The sequence below is a fragment of the Salvelinus namaycush genome, chromosome 10, assembly GCF_016432855.1.
Source record: "Salvelinus namaycush isolate Seneca chromosome 10, SaNama_1.0, whole genome shotgun sequence".
In the NCBI taxonomy this organism is placed as follows: Eukaryota; Metazoa; Chordata; class Actinopteri; order Salmoniformes; family Salmonidae; genus Salvelinus; species Salvelinus namaycush.
Genome location: NC_052316.1, coordinates 49,402,396 through 49,423,300, shown reverse-complemented (window position 1 = coordinate 49,423,300; position 20,905 = coordinate 49,402,396). Strand labels below are relative to the sequence as shown.

Genomic DNA, 20,905 nt, shown 5'->3' with positions numbered 1-20,905 from the left:
GAGTAGTGGGTCTACTCTGGACAGTTGATAAGGATCAGTAGTGGGTCTACTCTGGACAGTTGATACGGATCAGTAGTGGGTCTACTCTGGACAGTTGATAAGGATCAGTAGTGGGTCTACTCTGGACAGTTGATAAGGATCAGTAGTGGGTCTACTCTGGACAGTTTATAAGGATCAGTAGTGGGTCTACTCTGGACAGTTGATAAGGATCAGTAGTGGGTCTACTCTGGACAGTTTATAAGGATCAGTAGTGGGTCTACTCTGGACAGTTGATACGGATCAGTAGTGGGTCTACTCTGGACAGTTGATAAGGATCAGTAGTGTGTCTACTCTGGACAGTTGATACGGATCAGTAGTGGGTCTACTCTGGACAGTTGATAAGGATCAGTTGTGGGTCTACTCTGGACAGTTGATAAGGATCAGTAGTGGGTCTACTCTGGACAGTTGATAAGGGTCAGTAGTGGGTCTACTCTGGACAGTTGATAAGGGTCAGTAGTGGGTCTACTCAGGACAGTTTATAAGGATCAGTAGTGGGTCTACTCTGGACAGTTGATAAGGATCAGTAGTGGGTCTACTCTGGACAGTTGATAAGGATCAGTAGTGGGTCTGCTCTGGACAGTTGATAAGGATCAGTTGTGGGTCTACTCTGGACAGTTGATAAGGATCAGTAGTGGGTCTGCTCTGGACAGTTTATAAGGATCAGTAGTGGGTCTACTCTGGACAGTTAATAAGGATCAGTAGTGGGTCTACTCTGGACAGTCGATAAGGATCAGTAGTGGGTCTACTCTGGACAGTTTATAAGGATCAGTAGTGGGTCTACTCTGGACAGTTGATAAGGATCAGTAGTGGGTCTACTCTGGACAGTTGATAAGGATCAGTAGTGGGTCTGCTCTGGACAGTTGATAAGGATCAGTTGTGGGTCTACTCTGGACAGTTGATAAGGATCAGTAGTGGGTCTGCTCTGGACAGTTTATAAGGATCAGTAGTGGGTCTACTCTGGACAGTTAATAAGGATCAGTAGTGGGTCTACTCTGGACAGTTGATAAGGATCAGTAGTGGGTCTACTCTAGACAGTCGATAAGGATCAGTAGTGGGTCTACTCTGGACAGTCGATAAGGATCAGTAGTGGGTCTACTCTGGACAGTCGATAAGGATCCGTAGTGGGTCTACTCTGGACAGTTGATAAGGTCTAGAAAGGCACAGTAACAGGACATAGTAAGTTTTTCATTAGTCACTGGGTACATCGTACGAAAAGAATAATCTACAAGAGACACGTATTTCATGTTCAAATTCACAACATAACATACATAGGCATTTCATCATGAAATCCTTCAGGAAATAATGTCTGGAGGGGGAAAATCCCAAAACATTCTCTTTTCCTCAGAGTATTATTAATATCACCTCCCCTGTCTGATATCTTAACTTTCTCTATGCCACAAAATCTAAAGGTAGAAATGTCATGCTTCAGGTCATTAAAATGTACAGCGACTGGATAATCCCTGTCGTTTCTCCTGATTGAACTTTTATGTTCACTAATTCTCTGTTTGAGAGAGCCGGTGGTTTTACCGACATAACAGAGCCCACATGGACATTTAATAATGTAAATAACATGGGTGGTGGAACACATAATAATTTCATTTATTTGGAACCGTTTTCCTGTGTGTGGGTGGCAAAAAAACTCACTATGTCCTCATTGAGATTTTACAGACGTGTTCAATACGCCTTATTTATACAGTTTTGTAATATCTATGAAATGCATATTGTTATATTTGGTAGCACTTATTTGTTTTTCCTTTGCCTCCAACCCCTTTCGATGTGTAGAACGGATGTGGGTGGGGCCAGGTCTACATAAGGGTGCACATTTTTAAAAATCACAAAAGCTCTGACGAAGGCCGTGTGGCCGATACGTAAGCTTATTAAATATCGGTGATACTATCAAGAGCAGTGTGCGGTTTCCTTTTTCCTTTACCTGGTTAACCTGTCTAGGACTGGGGTTCCGCTAGCGGAACCCCGCCCACATTCCACTGAAAAGGCAGCGCGCGAAATTCAAAAAATATTTTGTAGAAATATTTAACTTTCACACATTAAAACCTGTTGATGATAGGGGGCGCTATTTACACTTTGGGGGAAAATCGTTCCCAATTTAAACGGCCTCGTACTCAATTCTTGCTCGTACAATATGCATATTATTATTACTATTGGATAGAAAACACTCTCTAGTTTCTAAAACCGTTTGAATTATTTCTCTGAGTGAAACAGAACTCATTCTGCAGCACTTTTCCTGTCAGGGAGTGAGATTTCAGAAATCGAGGTCCCTGTTCTGAGGCCAGTTTATAAGTCCCCATGTAAGCCATCGGGCTACATGCACTGCATACGTCTTCCTCTAGATGTCAGTAAGCGGGGAGAATTTGAATGGAGTGGATTGCGCAATCTGGGACCTTATATAAGACCGTGGAACGGAAGGACCGTCCTTTTCAACGGTGCGCCTGGCGCAAGAAGACATCACAATGGCGTCCTGCAAACGCTTTCGTTTTAGTAGTTCTATATCTCCGGTCATGTTTTTATTCGTTATAGGTGTTAAAGACATCATAAGGTAGTTAATTTAAACCGACTTATAGCAGTTTATTGCGATTTTCTGGGATTTCTTTGTCATGCGCATTCACGAGTTGGACACTTCTCCAGTTGGTGGCTAACATTAGCGGCTATTTCGACCGGACAAGAGGACATCTTTCAACCCAAAGACGATTGTTCTGGAGAAAGGACACCTTGCCCAAGATTCTGATGGAAGCTCAGCTAATAGTAAGCAGTCTTTATGCTGTTAATTCGTACTTATGTTGACAAATGTCAGATAATAATTCCGCCATGAATTATGGTGCGGTCTCGCTTTAGCGCACGCTGTATGCTTGAAGTAACGTTAATTTAAAAAATGTAACCCAGCGATTGCATTAAGAACTAATTTGTCTTTCAATTGCTGTCCAACCTGTATTTTTTAGTCAAGTTTTGGAATAGTTACTGATTAGAATAGGTGCCTCTTCAAAGATTTCTCCTGCCATTTTCTGGTCAGCTTTGCTACTTTTCTCATTGTATAACCACGATTTGTGGCGCTAAATATGCACATTTTCGAACAAACTCTATATGCATTGTGTAATATGATGTTATAGGACTGTCATCTGAAGAATTCTGAGAAGGTTAGTGAAAAAATTAATATCTTTTGGTGGTTTATACGTCATCGCTATGTTTGGCTTGAATCAATGCTATTGTGATGTTTGCTATTGTGCTAAGCTAATATAACGCTATATTGTGTTTTCGCTGTAAAACACTTAGAACATCTGAAATATTGTCTGGATTCACAAGATCTGTGTCTTTCTTTTGCTGTACGCTGTGTATTTTTAAGAAATGTTTTATGATGAGTATTTATTTATTCCACGTTGGTCTCTATAATTGCTCTGGCTGCTTCGGTGCTATTTTTGACGGTAGCTGTGATGGTAGCTGCAATGTAAAACTGATTTATACCTCAAATATGCACATTTTTCGAACAAAACATAGATTTATTGTGTAACATGTTATAAGACTGTCATCTGATGAAGTTGTTTCTTGGTTAGTTTGGTTGGTTCTTGGTTAGTTAGGTTGGCTTTGTGCATGCTACCTGTGCTGTGAAAAATGTCTGTCCTTCTTTGTATTTGGTGGTGAGCTAACATAAATATACGTGCTGTTTTCGCTGTAAAACATTTAAAAAATCTGACATGTTGACTGGATTCACAAGATGTGTATCTTTCATTTGCTGTATTGGACTTGTTAATGTGTGAAAGTTAAATATTTCAAAAAAATATTTTTAGAATTTCGCGCTCTGCCTTTTCAGTGGAATGTGGGAGGAGTTCCGCTAGCGGAACGCCTGGGCGAGACAGGTTAACAAGTCCAATACAGCAAATGAAAGATAAACATCTTGTGAATCCAGCCAACATGTCCGATTTTTTAAATGTTTTACAGCGAAAACAGCACGTATATTTATGTTAGCTCACCACCAAATACAAAAAAAGCACAGACATTTCTTTCACAGCACAGGTAGCTTGCACAAAACCGACCAAATAGAGATAGAATTAGTCACTAACCAAGAAACAACTTCAGATGACAGTCTTATAACATGTTATACAATAAATCTATGTTTTGTTCGAAAAATGTGCATATTTCAGGTATAAATCATAGTTTTACATTGCAGCTACAATCACAAATAGCACCGAAGCAGCTAGAACAATTACAAAGACCAACGTGAAATACCTAAATACTCATCATAAAACATTTATGAAAAATACATGGTGTACAGCAAATGAAAGACAAACATCTTGTGAATCCAGCCAATATTTCAGATTTTTTAAGTGTTTTACAGCGAAAACACAATATAGCATTATATTAGCTTACTACAGTAGCCAGCCACACAACCGCATTCATTCAACGCAAAGGTAGCGATAGTGAAAAAACCAGCAAAAGATATAAATTTATTCACTAACCTTCACAATCTTCATCAGATGACAGTCCTATAACATCATATTACACAATACATTTATGGTCTGTTCGAAAATGTGCATATTTAGAGCTGAAATCCGTGGTTATACATTGTGAAAACGTAGCAACTTTTTTCCAGAATCTCCGGATATATTTTTGACACTCACCTAATCTGACCAAATAACTAATCATAAACTTTACTAAAAAATACATGTTGGATAGCAAATGAAAGATACACTAGTTCTTAATGCAATCGCCGTGTTAGAATTCTAAAAATAACTTTAGTACGACATACAGCTTACGTTATAGCGAGACAGCGCCCAAAATCAGGGCGGAAAATAATACTAAACATTTTCGACAGAAATACGAAATAACATCATAAATGGTTCCTACTTTTGCTGAGCTTCCATCATAATCTTGTACAAGGGGTCCTTTGTCCAGAACAATCGTTGTTTGGTTATAGAATGTCCTTTTTTCCTGTCGAATTAGCAACCAAAGCTAGCCAAGTGGCGCGAAGCTGTCCATCTCCACCAAACGCAGAGAACGGAACACGCCAAAACTCCCGATAAACTTTCAATAATCTGATAAAACTATATTGAAAAAACATACTTTAGGATGATATTATCACATTTATCAAATAAAATCAAAGCCGGAGATATTAGCCGTCTATAACGAAAGCTTTTCAGAAGGCAATCCAGAGTTCCTTCCCGCGCCTTGCTGAACAAAGGAAATTGGGGTCATGTCATTCCAAGAGCTCTCTTTTGACCTCAGATCAAGCTATACACCCCATTTCACCTCTCACTGCCTGTTGACATCTAGTGGAAGGCGTATGAAGTGCATGTATATCCATAGATTTGAAGCAAATGAATAGGAAGGCCCTGGAACAGAGCCTCGATTTCAGATTTTTCACTTCCTGACAGGACGTTTGCTGCAAAATGAGTTCTGTTTTACTCACAGATATAATTCAAACGGTTTTAGAAACTTGAGTGTTTTCTATCCAATAGTAATAATAATATGCATATTGTACGAGCAAGAATTGAGTACGAGGCAGTTTAATTTGGGAATGATTTTTTACAAAGTGAAAACAGCGCCCCCCTATCCCAAATAAGTTTTAAGAGAGAAAGAATATAATATATATTGTTTACAGGAAACTCACTCTACAAATATAGATGCGGTTGGGTGGAAAAAGTACTGGGAGGGAGAAATATATTTTTGTATTTTTGGGCAAAGAAACTCAAAAGTGGTGAATATACTAATTATTAAACATCATTTAATATATTTAATATTTTATTTTCCGACTGTTCAAATTACTTGAAACAATTGAACATTTTGAAACATAAAAGATACCAGGCCTGATCTTCATATCAGATTTTGTAAATGGGTTCAAGTTAGCCAGCAGCACACCACCCTGCATCCCACTGCTGGCTTGCTTCTGAAGCCAGGCAGGGTTGGTCCTGGTCAGTCCTCAACTCTGCCTAGAAGGCCAGCATCCCGGAGGCTCTTCTTCACTGTTGACGTTGAGACTGGTGTTTTGCAAGGTACTATTTAATGAAGCTGCCAGTTGAGGACTTGTGAGGCGTCTGTTTCTCAAACTAGACACTCTAATGTACTTGTCATCTTGCTCAGTTGTGCACCGGGGCCTCCCACTCCTCTTTCTATTCTGATTAGAGCCAGTTTGCGCTGTTCTGTGAAGGGAGTAGTACACAGCGTTGTACGAGATCTTCAGTTTCTTGGCAATTTCTCGCATGGAATAGCCTTCACTTCTCAGAACAAGAATAGACTGACAAGTTTCAGAATGTCCTTTGTTTCTGGCCATTTTGAGCCTGTAATCAAACCCTTAAATGCTGATGCTCCAGATACTCAACTAGTCTAAAGAAGGACAGTTTTATGGATTCCTTAATGAGCCCAACAGTTTTTAGCTGTGCTAACATAATTGCAAAAGGGTTTTTGAATGATCAATTAGCCTTTTAAAATGATAAACTTGGATTAGCTAACACAAAGTGCCATTGGAACACAGGAGTGATGGTTGCTGATAATGGGCCTCTGTACGCCTATGTAGATAATCCTTCAAAAAATCATCCGTTTCCAGCTACAATGGTCATTTACAACATTAATGTCTACACTGTATTTCTGATCAATTTGATGTTATTTTAATGGACAAAGAAATTAGCTTTACTTTCAAAAACTACGCCATTTCTAAGTGACCCCAAACTTTTGAACGGTAGTGTACTTAGTATTCACATCTCAAAAGATTACCACAAATTACCACAATCAATTTCAATAGAAAGGTAGCAAAAATAGATAAGATTCTGCAACCATGGAGAGGTAAATACTTGTCTATTTATTGAAAATCACATTGATTAACTCTTAGGTCCTATCACAGTTCACTTACTTACTAATGGCGCTGCCTACTCCAGGCGACTGTTTTTTTAAATCATATGAGCAAAAAATATTTCATTTTATTTCGAATGCTAAGCCAGACAAAATTAAACGTGCCTATTTATATAATGAACACGAGTTTTGGAGCGCTAAAATGATTCAATATTAAAGCATTAAAGCGTAAACAAAATAGCAGATCCGTACCACATTGGGTGAGTCGGGTTGCAGGAGATTATGTTCAGTCCGTAGATGGAAATTGAGATTAAAAATATATTACTAAATATATAAGAAGAAAAACTATATATACAGTGGGGCAAAAAAAGTATTTAGTCAACCACCAATTGTGCAAGTTCTCCCACTTAAAAAGATGAGAGAGGCCTGTAATTTTCATCATAGGTACACTTCAACTATGACAGACAAAATGAGGAAAAAAAATCCAGAAAATCATATTGTAGGATTTTTTATGAATTTATTTGCAAATTATGGTGGAAAATAAGTATTTGGTCAATAACAAAAGTTTATCTCAATACTTTGTTATATACCCTTTGTTGGCAATGACAGAGGTCAAACGTTTTCTGTAAGTCTTCACAAGGTTTTCACACACTGTTGCTGGTATTTTGGCCCATTCCTCCATGCAGATCTCCTCTAGAGCAGTGATGTTTTGGGGCTGTTGCTGGGCAACACGGACTTTCAACTCCCTCCAAAGATTTTCTATGGGGTTGAGATCTGGAGACTGGCTAGGCCACTCCAGGACCTTGAAATGCTTCTTACGAAGCCACTCCTTCGTTGCCCGGGCGGTGTGTTTGGGATCATTGTCATGCTGAAAGACCCAGCCACGTTTCATCTTCAATGCCCTTGCTGATGGAAGGAGGTTTTCACTCAAAATCTCACGATACATGGCCCCATTCATTCTTTCCTTTACACGGATCAGTCGTCCTGGTCCCTTTGCAGAAAAACAGCCCCAAAGCATGATGTTTCCACCCCCATGCTTCACAGTAGGTATGGTGTTCTTTGGATGCAACTCAGCATTCTTTGTCCTCCAAACACGACGAGTTGAGTTTTTACCAAAAAAGTTATATTTTGGTTATCTGACATTCTCCCAATCTTCTTCTGGATCATCCAAATGCTCTCTAGCAAACTTCAGACGGGCCTGGACATGTACTGGCTTAAGCAGGGGGACACGTCTGGCACTGCAGGATTTGAGTCCCTGGCGGCGTAGTGTGTTACTGATGGTAGGCTTTGTTACTTTAGTCCCAGCACTCTGCAATTCATTCACTAGGTCCCCCCGTGTGGTTCTGGGATTTTTTCTCACTGTTCTTGTGATCATTTTGACCCCACGGGGTGAGATCTTGCGTGGAGCCCCAGATCGAGGGAGATTATCAGTGGTCTTGTATGTCTTCCATTTCCTAATAATTGCTCCCACAGTTGATTTCTTCAAACCAAGCTGCTTACCTATTGCAGATTCAGTCTTCCCAGCCTGGTGCAGGTCTACAATTTTGTTTCTGGTGTCCTTTGACAGCTCTTTGGTCTTGGCTATAGTGGAGTTTGGAGTGTGACTGTTTGAGGTTGTGGACAGGTGTCTTTTATACTGATAACAAGTTCAAACAGGTGCCATTAATACAGGTAACGAGTGGAGGACAGAGGAGCCTCTTAAAGAAGAAGTTACAGGTCTGTGAGAGCCAGAAATCTTGCTTGTTTGTAGGTGACCAAATAATTATTTTCCACCATAATTTGCAAATAAATTCATAAAAAATCCTACAATGTGATTTTCTGGAATTTTTTTTCTCATTTTGTCTGTCATAGTTGAAGTGTACCTATGATGAAAATTACAGGCCTCTCTCATCTTTTTAAGTGGGAGAACTTGCACAATTGGTGGCTGACTAAATACTTTTTTGCCCCACTGTACATAGGACGGGACGGGACCAGACAAAACAGACGTCCGACTGCTACGCCATCTTGGAGAAAAAAATATGATATTATGAATAGAAACGATGGAGTTATGTCGAAAATATATAGGAATGTTTGCTCAATCCAAATTTAAAACCAACTGATTGCAGCATTACCACAACAAATGCGGCGGCAAGTGGACAAGGGAGCCGTCCATGTATTAAATCTACAAATTGGCTGAAAGGAACTGGCATAAATAGAAAAGTATACCAGTTTCATCCGAGGACAAAAATATTGACCTCTGCACCATACAGGTTGCAAAGTAAATAGGAAGAGGTTTTTGATCTACCGATTCCATGGCACATGGTTTATGAACTGGTACAAAAAACTAGACTTGATTCAACACTGAGTTTTTCAATTTAAGTGATTACACAAAATTCTTGCTACCAACAGAAGGCTATATATGTATGGGACATACAACAATCTGATCTCTGTAGATTTTGCTGCAAAAAGACAGAATCACTAGATCATATATTCTGGTATTTCCCCTATGTAGCATGTTTCTGGTCACAGGTTCAGGAATGGTTTAAAAAAAAATCACAACATTCACTTAAAATTTGCTTCACAAATAGCAGTGACATTGTCAGTCAACAAATAATGTAATAATACACAAAGGAAAGTTTTTCATCTTTATCTCACAATCTGTGGATAATATACAATTAGAAAGGTTAAACATTTATGTAAAACATCACAGCACAATTTGAAAAATATATGGCACATGGAAACCAAACGAGGGTGGTCTATGGTGATAGGTGGAATGGGCTGAGAGTGGCTGGGGGGGCGGGATTAAAGAGCTAAGGTCTATGGTGATAGGTGGAATGGGCTGAGAGTGGCTGGGGGGGCGGGATTAAAGAGCTGAGGTCTATGGTGATAGGTGGGATGGGCTGAGAGTGGCTGGGGGGGCGGGATTAAAGAGCTAAGGTCTATGGTGATAGGTGGAATGGGCTGAGAGTGGCTGGGGGGGCGGGATTAAAGAGCTGAGGTCTATGGTGATAGGTGGGATGGGCTGAGAGTGGCTGGGGGGGCGGGATTAAAGAGCTAAGGTCTATGGTGACAGGTGGAATGGGCTGAGAGTGGCTGGGGGGGCGGGATTAAAGAGCTGAGGTCTATGGTGATAGGTGGAATGGGCTGAGAGTGGCTGGGGGGGTGGGATTAAAGAGCTGAGGTCTATGGTGATAGGTGGAATGGGCTGAGAGTGGCTGGGGGGGGCGGGATTAAAGAGCTAAGGTCTATGGTGATAGGTGGAATGGGCTGAGAGTGGCTGGGGGGGGCGGGATTAAAGAGCTAAGGTCTATGGTGATAGGTGGAATGGGCTGAGAGTGGCTGGGGGGGTGGGATTAAAGAGCTAAGGTCTATGGTGATAGGTGGAATGGGCTGAGAGTGGCTGGGGGGGTGGGATTAAAGAGCTGAGGTCTATGGTGATAGGTGGGATGGGCTGAGAGTGGCTGGGGGGGTGGGATTAAAGAGCTGAGGTCTATGGTGATAGGTGGGATGGGCTGAGAGTGGCTGGGGGGGCGGGATTAAAGAGCTAAGGTCTATGGTGATAGGTGGAATGGGCTGAGAGTGGCTGGGGGGGTGGGATTAAAGAGCTAAGGTCTATGGTGATAGGTGGAATGGGCTGAGAGTGGCTGGGGGGGTGGGATTAAAGAGCTAAGGTCTATGGTGATAGGTGGAATGGGCTGAGAGTGGCTGGGGGGGTGGGATTAAAGAGCTAAGGTCTATGGTGATAGGTGGAATGGGCTGAGAGTGGCTGGGGGGGTGGGATTAAAGAGCTGAGGTCTATGGTGATAGGTGGAATGGGCTGAGAGTGGCTGGGGGGGTGGGATTAAAGAGCTAAGGTCTATGGTGATAGGTGGGATGGGCTGAGAGTGGCTGGGGGGGTGGGATTAAAGAGCTAAGGTCTATGGTGACAGGTGGAATGGGCTGAGAGTGGCTGGGGGGGTGGGATTAAAGAGCTTATGTTTGGTCATGTATTATTGTTATGTGATTGCTTTTATATATAAGTACCATGTACAGTACCAGTAAAAGGTCTGGACACACCTACTCATTGAAGGGTTTTTCTTTATTTTTACTATTTTCTACATTGTAGAATAACAGTGAAGACACCAGAACTATGAAATAACACATATGGAATCATGTAGTAATCAAAAAAGTGTTAAACAAATCAAAATATATTTTATATTCTTAAAAGTAGCCACCCTTTGCCTTGATGACAGCTTTGCACACTCTTGCCATTCTCTCAACCAGCTTCATGAGGAATGCTTTTCCAACAGTCTTGAAGGAGTTCCCCATATGCTGAGCACTTGTTGGCTGCTTTTCCTTCACTCTGTGGTTCAACTCATCCCAAACCATCTCAATTGGGTTGAGGTCAGGTGATTGTGGAGGCCAGGTCATCTGATGCAGCACTTTTTCAGCCTGGACGCTTTATCTGGACATGGTTCTACAGGACCTCCACCAGCCGAAGCTAAGTAGTAACATTAACATGATGCCTTCTAATTGCAGTCGCTGTACTCATAATATACAGGAGAACGATCGCCTTACGGCGAGGATAGCTGTGCTGCAAGCCCAGCTTCAGACGCAATCGTTAGGCAAGGGTAATTTCAGTGTAGGAAAGGATGAAACAGCGTCTGTGCCACCAGTAAGTACAGATAGTAACGTTAGTATAAATCCCCCCGCACAGTCCCCGCAGCCGGACAACTTTCTCATGGCTTCTGGAGGGAAATGCTGTTGCTCAACCGGTGTCGCTCATTCAGCCGACAGAAACTTTCAACCGGTTTTCCCCATTAAGTAGCGAGTCGGAGTCAGAGGCCGAGTCTTCTCTTGTCTCTACTCCTCCCGTTACGGGGTCTGAGACGCCGAAGGCTCCCACCATTAGCTCTGACAAATTGAAAACCTGGCTAAAGCTGGCTAAAGCTAAAACTGGCGAGTGTAGAGAGTATAGGGATATTGTTATCCATGTCGGCATCAAATTATGTTAGGATGAAACAGTCAGAGGTCACCAAGCGCAACATAGCTTCAGCGTGTAAATCAGCTAGAAAGATGTGTCGGCATCGAGTAATTGTCTCTGGCCCCCTCCCAGTTAGGGGGAGTGATGAGCTCTACAGCAGAGTCTCACAACTCAATCGCTGGTTGAAAACTGTTTTCTGCCCCTCCCAAAAGATATCATTTGTAGATAATTGGCCCCCTTTCTGGGACCAAGCCTAGTCTGCTGAGGAGTGACAAAGTCCATTCTAGCTGGAGGGGTGCTCTCATCTTATCTACGAACATAGACAGGGCTCTAACTCCCCTAGCTCCACAATGAGATAGGGTGTAAGCCAGGCAGCAGGCTGTTAGCCAGCCTGCCAGCTTAGTGGAGTCTGCCACTAGCACAGTCAGTGTAGTCAGCTCAGCTATCCCCATTGAGACTGTCTGTGCCTCGATCTAGGTTGGGCAAAACTAAACATGGCGGTGTTCGCCTTAGCAATCTCACTGGAATAAAGACCTCCTCCATTCCTGTCATTATTGAAAGAGATTGTGATAATATCTCACATCTCACAATAGGGCTACTTAATGTTAGATCCCTCACTTCCAAGACAGTTATAGTCAATGAACTAATCACTGATCATAATCTTGATGTCGCAGTTGGCCAGGTCGCAAATGAGAACTTGTTCTCAACTGGCCTACCTGGTTAAAGAAAGGAGAAATATATATATATATACAGTGGGGAGAACAAGTATTGGATACACTGCCGATTTTGCAGGTTTTCCTACTTACAAAGCATGTAGAGGTCTGTCATTTTTATCATAGGTACACTTCAACTGTGAGAGACGGAATCTAAAACAAAAATCCAGAAAATCACATCGTATGATTTTTAAGTAATTAATTTGCACTATCTCCCTATTTCCTAGCCACCGTGCTTCTACATCTGCATTACTTGCTGTGTGGGATTTTAGGCTGGGTTTCTGTATAGCACGTTGTGACATAAACTGATGTAAAAAGGGCTTTATAAATGAATGTGATTGAATTTGATTGATATTATCTGTCCTGTTGTCACGTTCTGACCTTAGTTCCTTTTTTATGTCTTAGTACCTTTTTTTCTACAACAAACAAAACGCACAGGACATTCTCCAAACACCCGACAGGGCCGACATCCATGTTATTTGCAAGAGGAAGCGACGCAGGTACAGAGGACAAAGAGCCGGATGCCTGGTCAGGACCCGGAGAAGCCGAGTGGGAAAGCTGCCGTTACTGTCAATATTACTCGCCAACGTGCAATCATTGGACAATAAATTAGACGAGGTAAGATCACGAATATCCTACCAACGGGACATCAAAAACTGTAATATCCTATGTTTCACGTAATCGTGGCTGAATGACGACATGGATATTCAGCTAGCGGGATATACGCTGCACCGGCAAGATAGAACAGCACATTCCGGTAAGACGGGGGGGGGGGGGGGGGGGGGGGGGTCTGTGCATATTTGTAAACAACAGCTGGTGGACGAAATCTGAGATTTTTCTCGCCTGAAGTAGAGTATATTGTGAAAAATTGCAGGCCACACTACTTGCCTAGAGAGTTTTCAGCTATTCTTTTCATGGCTGTTTATTTACCACCACAGACAGATGCTGGCACTAAGACCGCACTCAGTCAGCTGTATAAGGAAATAAGCAAACAGGAAACCACTCACCCAGAGGCGGCGCTCCTAGTGGCCGGAGACTTTAATGCAGGGAAACTTAAATCACTTCTACAAAATTTCTATCAACTTGTTAAATGTGCAACCAGAGGGAAGGAAATTCTAGATCACCTGTACTCCACACACAGAGATGCGTACAAAGCTCTCCCTCGCCCTCCATTTGGTGAATCCGACCACAACTCTATCCTCCTGATTCCTGCTTACAAGCAAACATTAAAGCAGGAAGCACCAGTGACTCGGTCTATAAAAAAGTGGTCAGATGAAGCAGATGCTAAACTACAGGACTATTTTGCTATCACAGACTGGAATATATTCCGGGATTCCTCCGATGGCATTGAGGAGTACACCACATCAGTCACTGGCTTAATATATAAGTGCATCGAGGACGTCGTCCCCACAGTGACTGTACGTACATACCCCAACCAGAAGCCATGGATTACAGGCAAAATTCGCACTGAGCTAATGGGTAGAGCTGCCGCTTTCAAAGTGCGGGACTCTAACCTGGAAGCTTACAAGAAATCCTGCTATGCCCTGCGATGAACCATCAAACAGGAAAAGCGTCAACACTGGGCTAAGATTGAATCATAATACACCGGCTCCGACGCTCGTCTTATGTGGCAGGGCTTGCAAACTATTACAGACTACAAAGGGAAGCACAGCCGCGAGCTGCCCAGTGACACGAGCCGACCAGACGAGCTAAATCACTTCTATGCTCGCTTCGAGGCAAGCAACATTGAGGCATGCATGAGAGAATCAGCTGTTCCGGATGACTGTGTGATCACGCTCTCCGTAGCCGGCGTGAGTAAGACCTTTAAACAGGTCAACATACACAAGGCTGCGGGGCCAGACGGATTACCAGGACGTGTGCTCCGGGCATGTGCTGACCAACTGGCAGGTGTCTTCACTGACATTTTCAACATGTCCCTGATTGAGTCTGTAATACCAACATGTTTCAAGCAGACCACCATAGTCCCTGTGCCTAAGAACACAAAGGCAACCTGCCTAAATTACCTGCCTAAACCTGCCTAAATTACTACAGACCCGTAGCACTCACGTCCGTAGCCATGAAGTGCTTTGAAAGGTTGGTAATGGCTCACATCAACACCATTATGCCAGAAACCCTAGACCCACTCCAATTTGCATACCGCCCAAACAGATGCACAGATGATGCAATCTCTATTGCACTCCACACTGCCCTTTCCTACCTGGACAAAAGGAACACTTATGTGAGAATGCTATTCATTGACTACAGCTCATCGTTCAACACCATAGTACCCTCAAAGCTCATCACTAAGCTAAGGATCCTGGAACTAAACACCTCCCTCTGCAACTGGATCCTGGACTTCCTGGTGGGCCGCACCCAGGTGGTGAGGGTTGGTAGCAACACATCTGCCACGCTGATCCTCAACACTGGAGCCCCCCAGGGGTGTGTGCTCAGTCCCCTCCTGTACTCCTGTCCAACACCATCATTACGTTTGCAGACGACACAACAGTGGTAGGCCTGATCACCGACAATGATGAGACAGCCTATAGGGAGGAGGGCAGAGACCTGGCCGGGTGGTGCCAGAATAACAACCTATCCCTCAACGTAACCAAGACTAAGGAGATGATTGTGTACTACAGGAAAAGGAGGAATGAGTACGCACCCATTCTCATCGACAGGGCTGTAGTGGAGCAGGTTGAGAGCTTCAAGTTCCTTGGTGTCCACATCACCAACAAACTAGAATGGTTCAAACACATCAAGACAGTCGTGAAGAGGACACGACAAAGCCTATTCCCCCTCAGGAAACTAAAAAGATTTGGCATGGGTCCTGAGATCCTCAAAAGGTTCTACAGCTGCAACATCGAGAGCATCCTGACTGGTTGCATCACTGCCTGGTACGGCAACTGCTCGGCCTCCGACCGCAAGGCACTACAGAGGGTGGTGCGCACGGCCCAGTACATCACTGGGGCTAAGCTGCCTGCCATCCAGGACCTCTACACCAGGCGGTGTCAGAGGAAGGCCCTAAAAATTGTCAAAGACCCCAGACACCCCAATCATAGACTGTTCTCTCTACTACCGCATGGCAAGCGGTACCGGAGTGCCAAGTCTAGGACAAAAAGGCTTCTCAACAGTTTTTACCACCAAGCCATAAGACTCCTGAACAGGTGGCTACCCGGACTATTTGCATAGTGTGCCCAACCCAACCCCTCTTTTACGTTGCTGCTACTCTCTGTTTATCATATACTGTATGCACAGTCACTTTAACTATACATTCATGTACATATGTACATACTAACTCAATTGGCCCAACCAACCAGTGCTCCCGCACACTGGCTAACCGGGCTATCTGCAAGTTGTAGAAACATCTCAAGGTTGATCAATGGAAACCGAATGCACCTGAGCTCAATTTTGAGTCTCATACCATATACATAATTTACGTAATACTTATGTAATACTTATGTAAATTTCTGTTTTAGTTTTTTCCAAATATGCAGACATTTCTACGAGCCTGTTTTTGTTTTTCTCATTATGGGGTATTGTGTAGATTGATGAGGGGAAAACCTTATTTTATCAATTTTAGAATAAGGCTGTAACGTAAAAAAATGTGGGAAAAGTCAAGGGGTCTGAATATTTTCTGAATGCACTGGTATGTACATACTGTATTTACCTCAATTTCCTCATACCCTGCACATCAACTCAGTACTGGTACCCCGTGTATATAGCCATGTTATTACCTCATACCCCTGTACATTAACTCAGTACTGGTACCCTGTGTATATAGCCATGTTATTACCTCATACCCTGCACATTGACTCAGTACTGGTATCCTGTGTATATAGCCATGTTATTACCTCATACCCCTGTACATCAACTCAGTACTGGTACCCCGTGTATATAGCCATGTTATTACCTCATACCCCTGTACATCAACTCAGTACTGGTACCCCGTGTATATAGCCATGTTATTACCTCATACCCTGCACATTGACTCGGGACTGGTATCCTGTGTATATAGCCATGTTATTACCTCATACCCTGCACATTGACTCGGTACTGATATCCTGTGTATATAGCCATGTTATTACCTCATACCCTGCACATTGACTCAGTACTGGTTCCCCGTGTATATAGCCATGTTATTACCTCATACCCTGCACATTGACTCAGTACTGGTTCCCTGTGTATATAGCCATGTTATTACCTCATACCCTGCACATTGACTCGGTACTGGTATCCTGTGTATATAGCCATGTTATTACCTCATACCCTGCACATTGACTCGGTACTGATATCCTGTGTATATAGCCATGTTATTACCTCATACCCTGCACATTGACTCAGTACTGGTTCCCCGTGTATATAGCCATGTTATTACCTCATACCCTGCACATTGACTCAGTACTGGTTCCCTGTGTATATAGCCATGTTATTACCTCATACCCTGCACATTGACTCGGTACTGGTATCCTGTGTATATAGCCATGTTATTGTTACTCATTTTGTTTTCATTCCTCATATTATTATGTTTCTATTATTGTGTATTGTTGGGAAGGGCCCGTAAGTAAGTACTGTTAGTCTACACCTGTTGTTTACAAGCATGTGACAAATAAAACATTGCATAACATTTCAGTGCCATGCCTCTCTTCCTTGACAATTGATCAAATACAGTTGAAGAACCTCAGCTGTTCTAGACCTGACAATGTGTCTGAGTAGTAGAACCTCACCTGTTCTAGAGTGAGTCTGAGTAGCAGAACCTCACCTGTTCTAAATCTGACAATGTGTCTGAGTAGTAGAACCATGGAATCTCATCTGTTCTAGAATGTGTCTGAGTAGCAGAACCTCACCTGTTCTAAATCTGATGATGTGTCTGAGTAGTAGAACCTCACCTGTTCTAGAATGTGTCTGAGTAGTAGAACCTCACCTGTTCTAGAATGTGTCTGAGTAGTAGAATCTCACCTGTTCTAGAATGTGTCTGATTAGTAGAATCTCATCTGTTCTACAATGTGTCTGAGTAGTAGAATCTCATCTGTTCTAGAATGTGTCTGAGTAGTAGAATCTCATCTGTTCTAGAATGTGTCTGATTAGTAGAATCTCATCTGTTCTAGAATGTGTCTGAATAGTAGAATCTCATCTGTTCTAGAATGTGTCTGAGTAGTAGAACCTTAACCTCACCTGTTCTATAATGTTTGATTTGAAGAACCATAGAACCTCACCTGTTCTAGAATGTCTGAGTAGAAGAACCATAGAACCTCACCTGTTCTAGAATGTCTGAGTAGAAGAACCATATAACCTCACCTGTTCTAGAATGTCTGCGTAGTAGAACCATAGAACCTCACCTGTTCTAGACCTGACGAATGTGTCTGTGTAGTAGAACCTTACCTGTTGTAGAATGTTTGAGTATTAGAACCATAGAACCTCAACAGTTCTATAATGTTTGAGTAGTAGAACCTTAACCTCACCTGTTCTATAATGTTTGATTTGAAGAACCATAGAACCTCACCTGTTCTAGACCTGACGAATGTGTCTGTGTAGTAGATGAAGTCTGAGGTGTAGTCCAGGACAATCCACAGAGTTAGGTATGTGCTCTGGAGTTCATTAAAACATGCCCTGTGGGACGACAAATAGTCAACAACCAATAAACAACATTAAAACATGCCCTGTGGGACGACAAATAGTCAACAACCAATAAACAACATTAAAACATGCCCTGTGGGACGACAAATAGTCAACAACCAATAAACAACATTAAAACATGCCCTGTGGGACGACAAATAGTCAACAACCAATAAACAACATTAAAACACGCCCTGTGGGACGACAAATAGTCAACAACCAATAAACAACATTAAAACATGCCCTGTGGGACGACAAATAGTCAACAACCAATAAACAACATTAAAACACGCCCTGTGGGACGACAAATAGTCAACAACCAATATACAACATTAAAACATGCCCTGTGGGACGACAAATAGTCAACAACCAATAAACAACATTAAAACACGCCCTGTGGGACGACAAATAGTCAACAACCAATAAACAACATTAAAACATGCCCTGTGGGACGACAAATAGTCAACAACCAATAAACAACATTAAAACATGACCTGTGGGACGACAAATAGTCAACAACCAATAAACAACATTAAAACATGCCCTGTGGGACGACAAATAGTCAACAACCAATAAACAACATTAAAACATGCCCTGTGGGACGACAAATAGTCAACAACCAATAAACAACATTAAAACATGCCCTGTGGGACGACAAATAGTCAACAACCAATAAACAACATTAAAACATGCCCTGTGGGACGACAAATAGTCAACAACCAATATACAACATTAAAACACGCCCTGTTGGACGACAAATAGTCAACAACCAATATACAACATTAAAACACGCCCTGTTGGACGACAACTAGTCAACAACCAATAAACAACATTAAAACATGCCCTGTGGGACGACAAATAGTCAACAACCAATAAACAACATTAAAACACGCCCTGTGGGACGACAAATAGTCAACAACCAATAAACAACATTAAAACACGCCCTGTGGGACGACAAATAGTCAACAACCAATAAACAACATTAAAACACGCCCTGTGGGACGACAAATAGTCAACAACCAATAAACAACATTAAAACACGCCCTGTGGGACGACATATAGTCAACAACCAATATACAACATTAAAACACGCCCTGTTGGACGACAAATAGTCAACAACCAATAAACAACATTAAAACATGCCCTGTGGGACAACAAATAGTCAACAACCAATAAACAACATTAAAACATGCCCTGTGGGACGACAAATAGTCAACAACCAATATACAACATTAAAACACGCCCTGTGGGACGACAAATAGTCAACAACCAATAAACAACTTTAAAACACGCCCTGTGGGACGACAAATAGTCAACAACCAATAAACAACATTAAAACATGCCCTGTGGGACGACAAATAGTCAACAACCAATAAACAACATTAAAACATGCCCTGTGGGACAACAAATAGTCAACAACCAATATACAACATTAAAACAATTAAAACATGCCCTGTGGGACGACAAATAGTCAACAACCAATATACAACATTAAAACAATTATAACATGCCCTGTGGGACGACAAATAGTCAACAACCAATAAACAACATTAAAACAATTAAAACATGCCCTGTGGGACGACAAATAGTCAACAACCAATAAACAACATTAAAACAATTAAAACATGCCCTGTGGGACGACAAATAGTCAACAACCAATAAACAACATTAAAACAATTAAAACATGCCCTGTGGGACGACAAATAGTCAACAACCAATAAACAACATTAAAACAATTATAACATGCCCTGTGGGACGACAAATAGTCAACAACCAATAAACAACATTAAAACAATTAAAACATGCCCTGTGGGACGACAAATAGTCAACAACCAATAAACAACATTAAAACATGCCCTGTGGGACAACAAATAGTCAACAACCAATAAACAACATTAAACAAGACAAACATTCAGCAACAAAAAGATATGAGCTTAAATGAAGAAGTGAAGTGTATGAGAACAGACCTGGTCACTAGCATCATCAGGTTGTAGAAACATGGTGCTGCTATGATGGTGAGCCATCTGTAGTATCTGTCTGCTGACGGGTCCATGATCCAAATCTCTTTCCTGAAACATCACTTTGGATTCATTTTTAAGCAAACGTTTAAAAATATTTCTCACAGAATGTACAGTCGTCACAAAAGGGCTAGTATTTCATTATGATCAAGTAACACAATTACCGCCATCTTGCATGTGCTGTTCATTACAATGAACACATTGTTTTTTAATGTGTGTTTTGACATTGTACAATCAATGGCCACAATGGTGCCAAAACCCTGGAATTGGTAGTGCAAAGGTTACCCTTTTCTCCTGTGTGTGTTCTTACCGACACCCACATCGTGTTACTCTTATACTTACGGCAGCTCCTCCTTGTCTTTCACATCTTGGGGCAGACTACCTTATGGACTATGCCGTGTACAAATTATTATATAGTCATTCTTTTCCGGCCTCCTGACCCTCTGACAAAAATCGAACCGCGGCTCGCTTGGAGTAACAAGTCATGAATGTATTTATGAGAAATGGCTTGGTTCGCCGTGTATCTCTCTCAGAACCGGGCCGCCTTGGAAAGGGGGTTGGGCCTTTTCTCGGCAGCGCTTGTAAGGCTCTGATTGTCCAAAAAATTGGTTCCAACAAGTCTTCTACTTTTGTTCTTCTCTGCAGTTGTCCGGTATCAGTGACTTGTTGCGTCGTACTGAACAGAACTACAGAGTTGATTCTCCTACAATTCCCTCTGGAAGATGCTTCTTTGAAGATAGGCTAGCCAGCCGTGTCGATGCTTTGAAGATAGGCTAGCCAGCCGTGTCGAT

At 42.1% G+C, this 20,905-nt stretch overlaps 1 protein-coding gene across 1 annotated transcript in view; it reads right to left on the bottom strand.

Annotated features, from left to right (window-relative positions):
* Positions 1-20,905, bottom strand: part of LOC120054382 (cyclic nucleotide-gated cation channel alpha-3-like) — a 45,055-nt gene that overhangs the window by 11,703 nt on the left and 12,447 nt on the right. Inside the window, exons 4-5 of the mRNA XM_039001794.1 lie at positions 20,064-20,165; positions 17,984-18,090 (exon numbers count right to left, since the gene is read on the bottom strand). Coding sequence (XP_038857722.1) covers positions 17,984-18,090; positions 20,064-20,165 — 209 coding nt within the window. The remainder of the gene's footprint in view (positions 1-17,983; positions 18,091-20,063; positions 20,166-20,905) is intronic.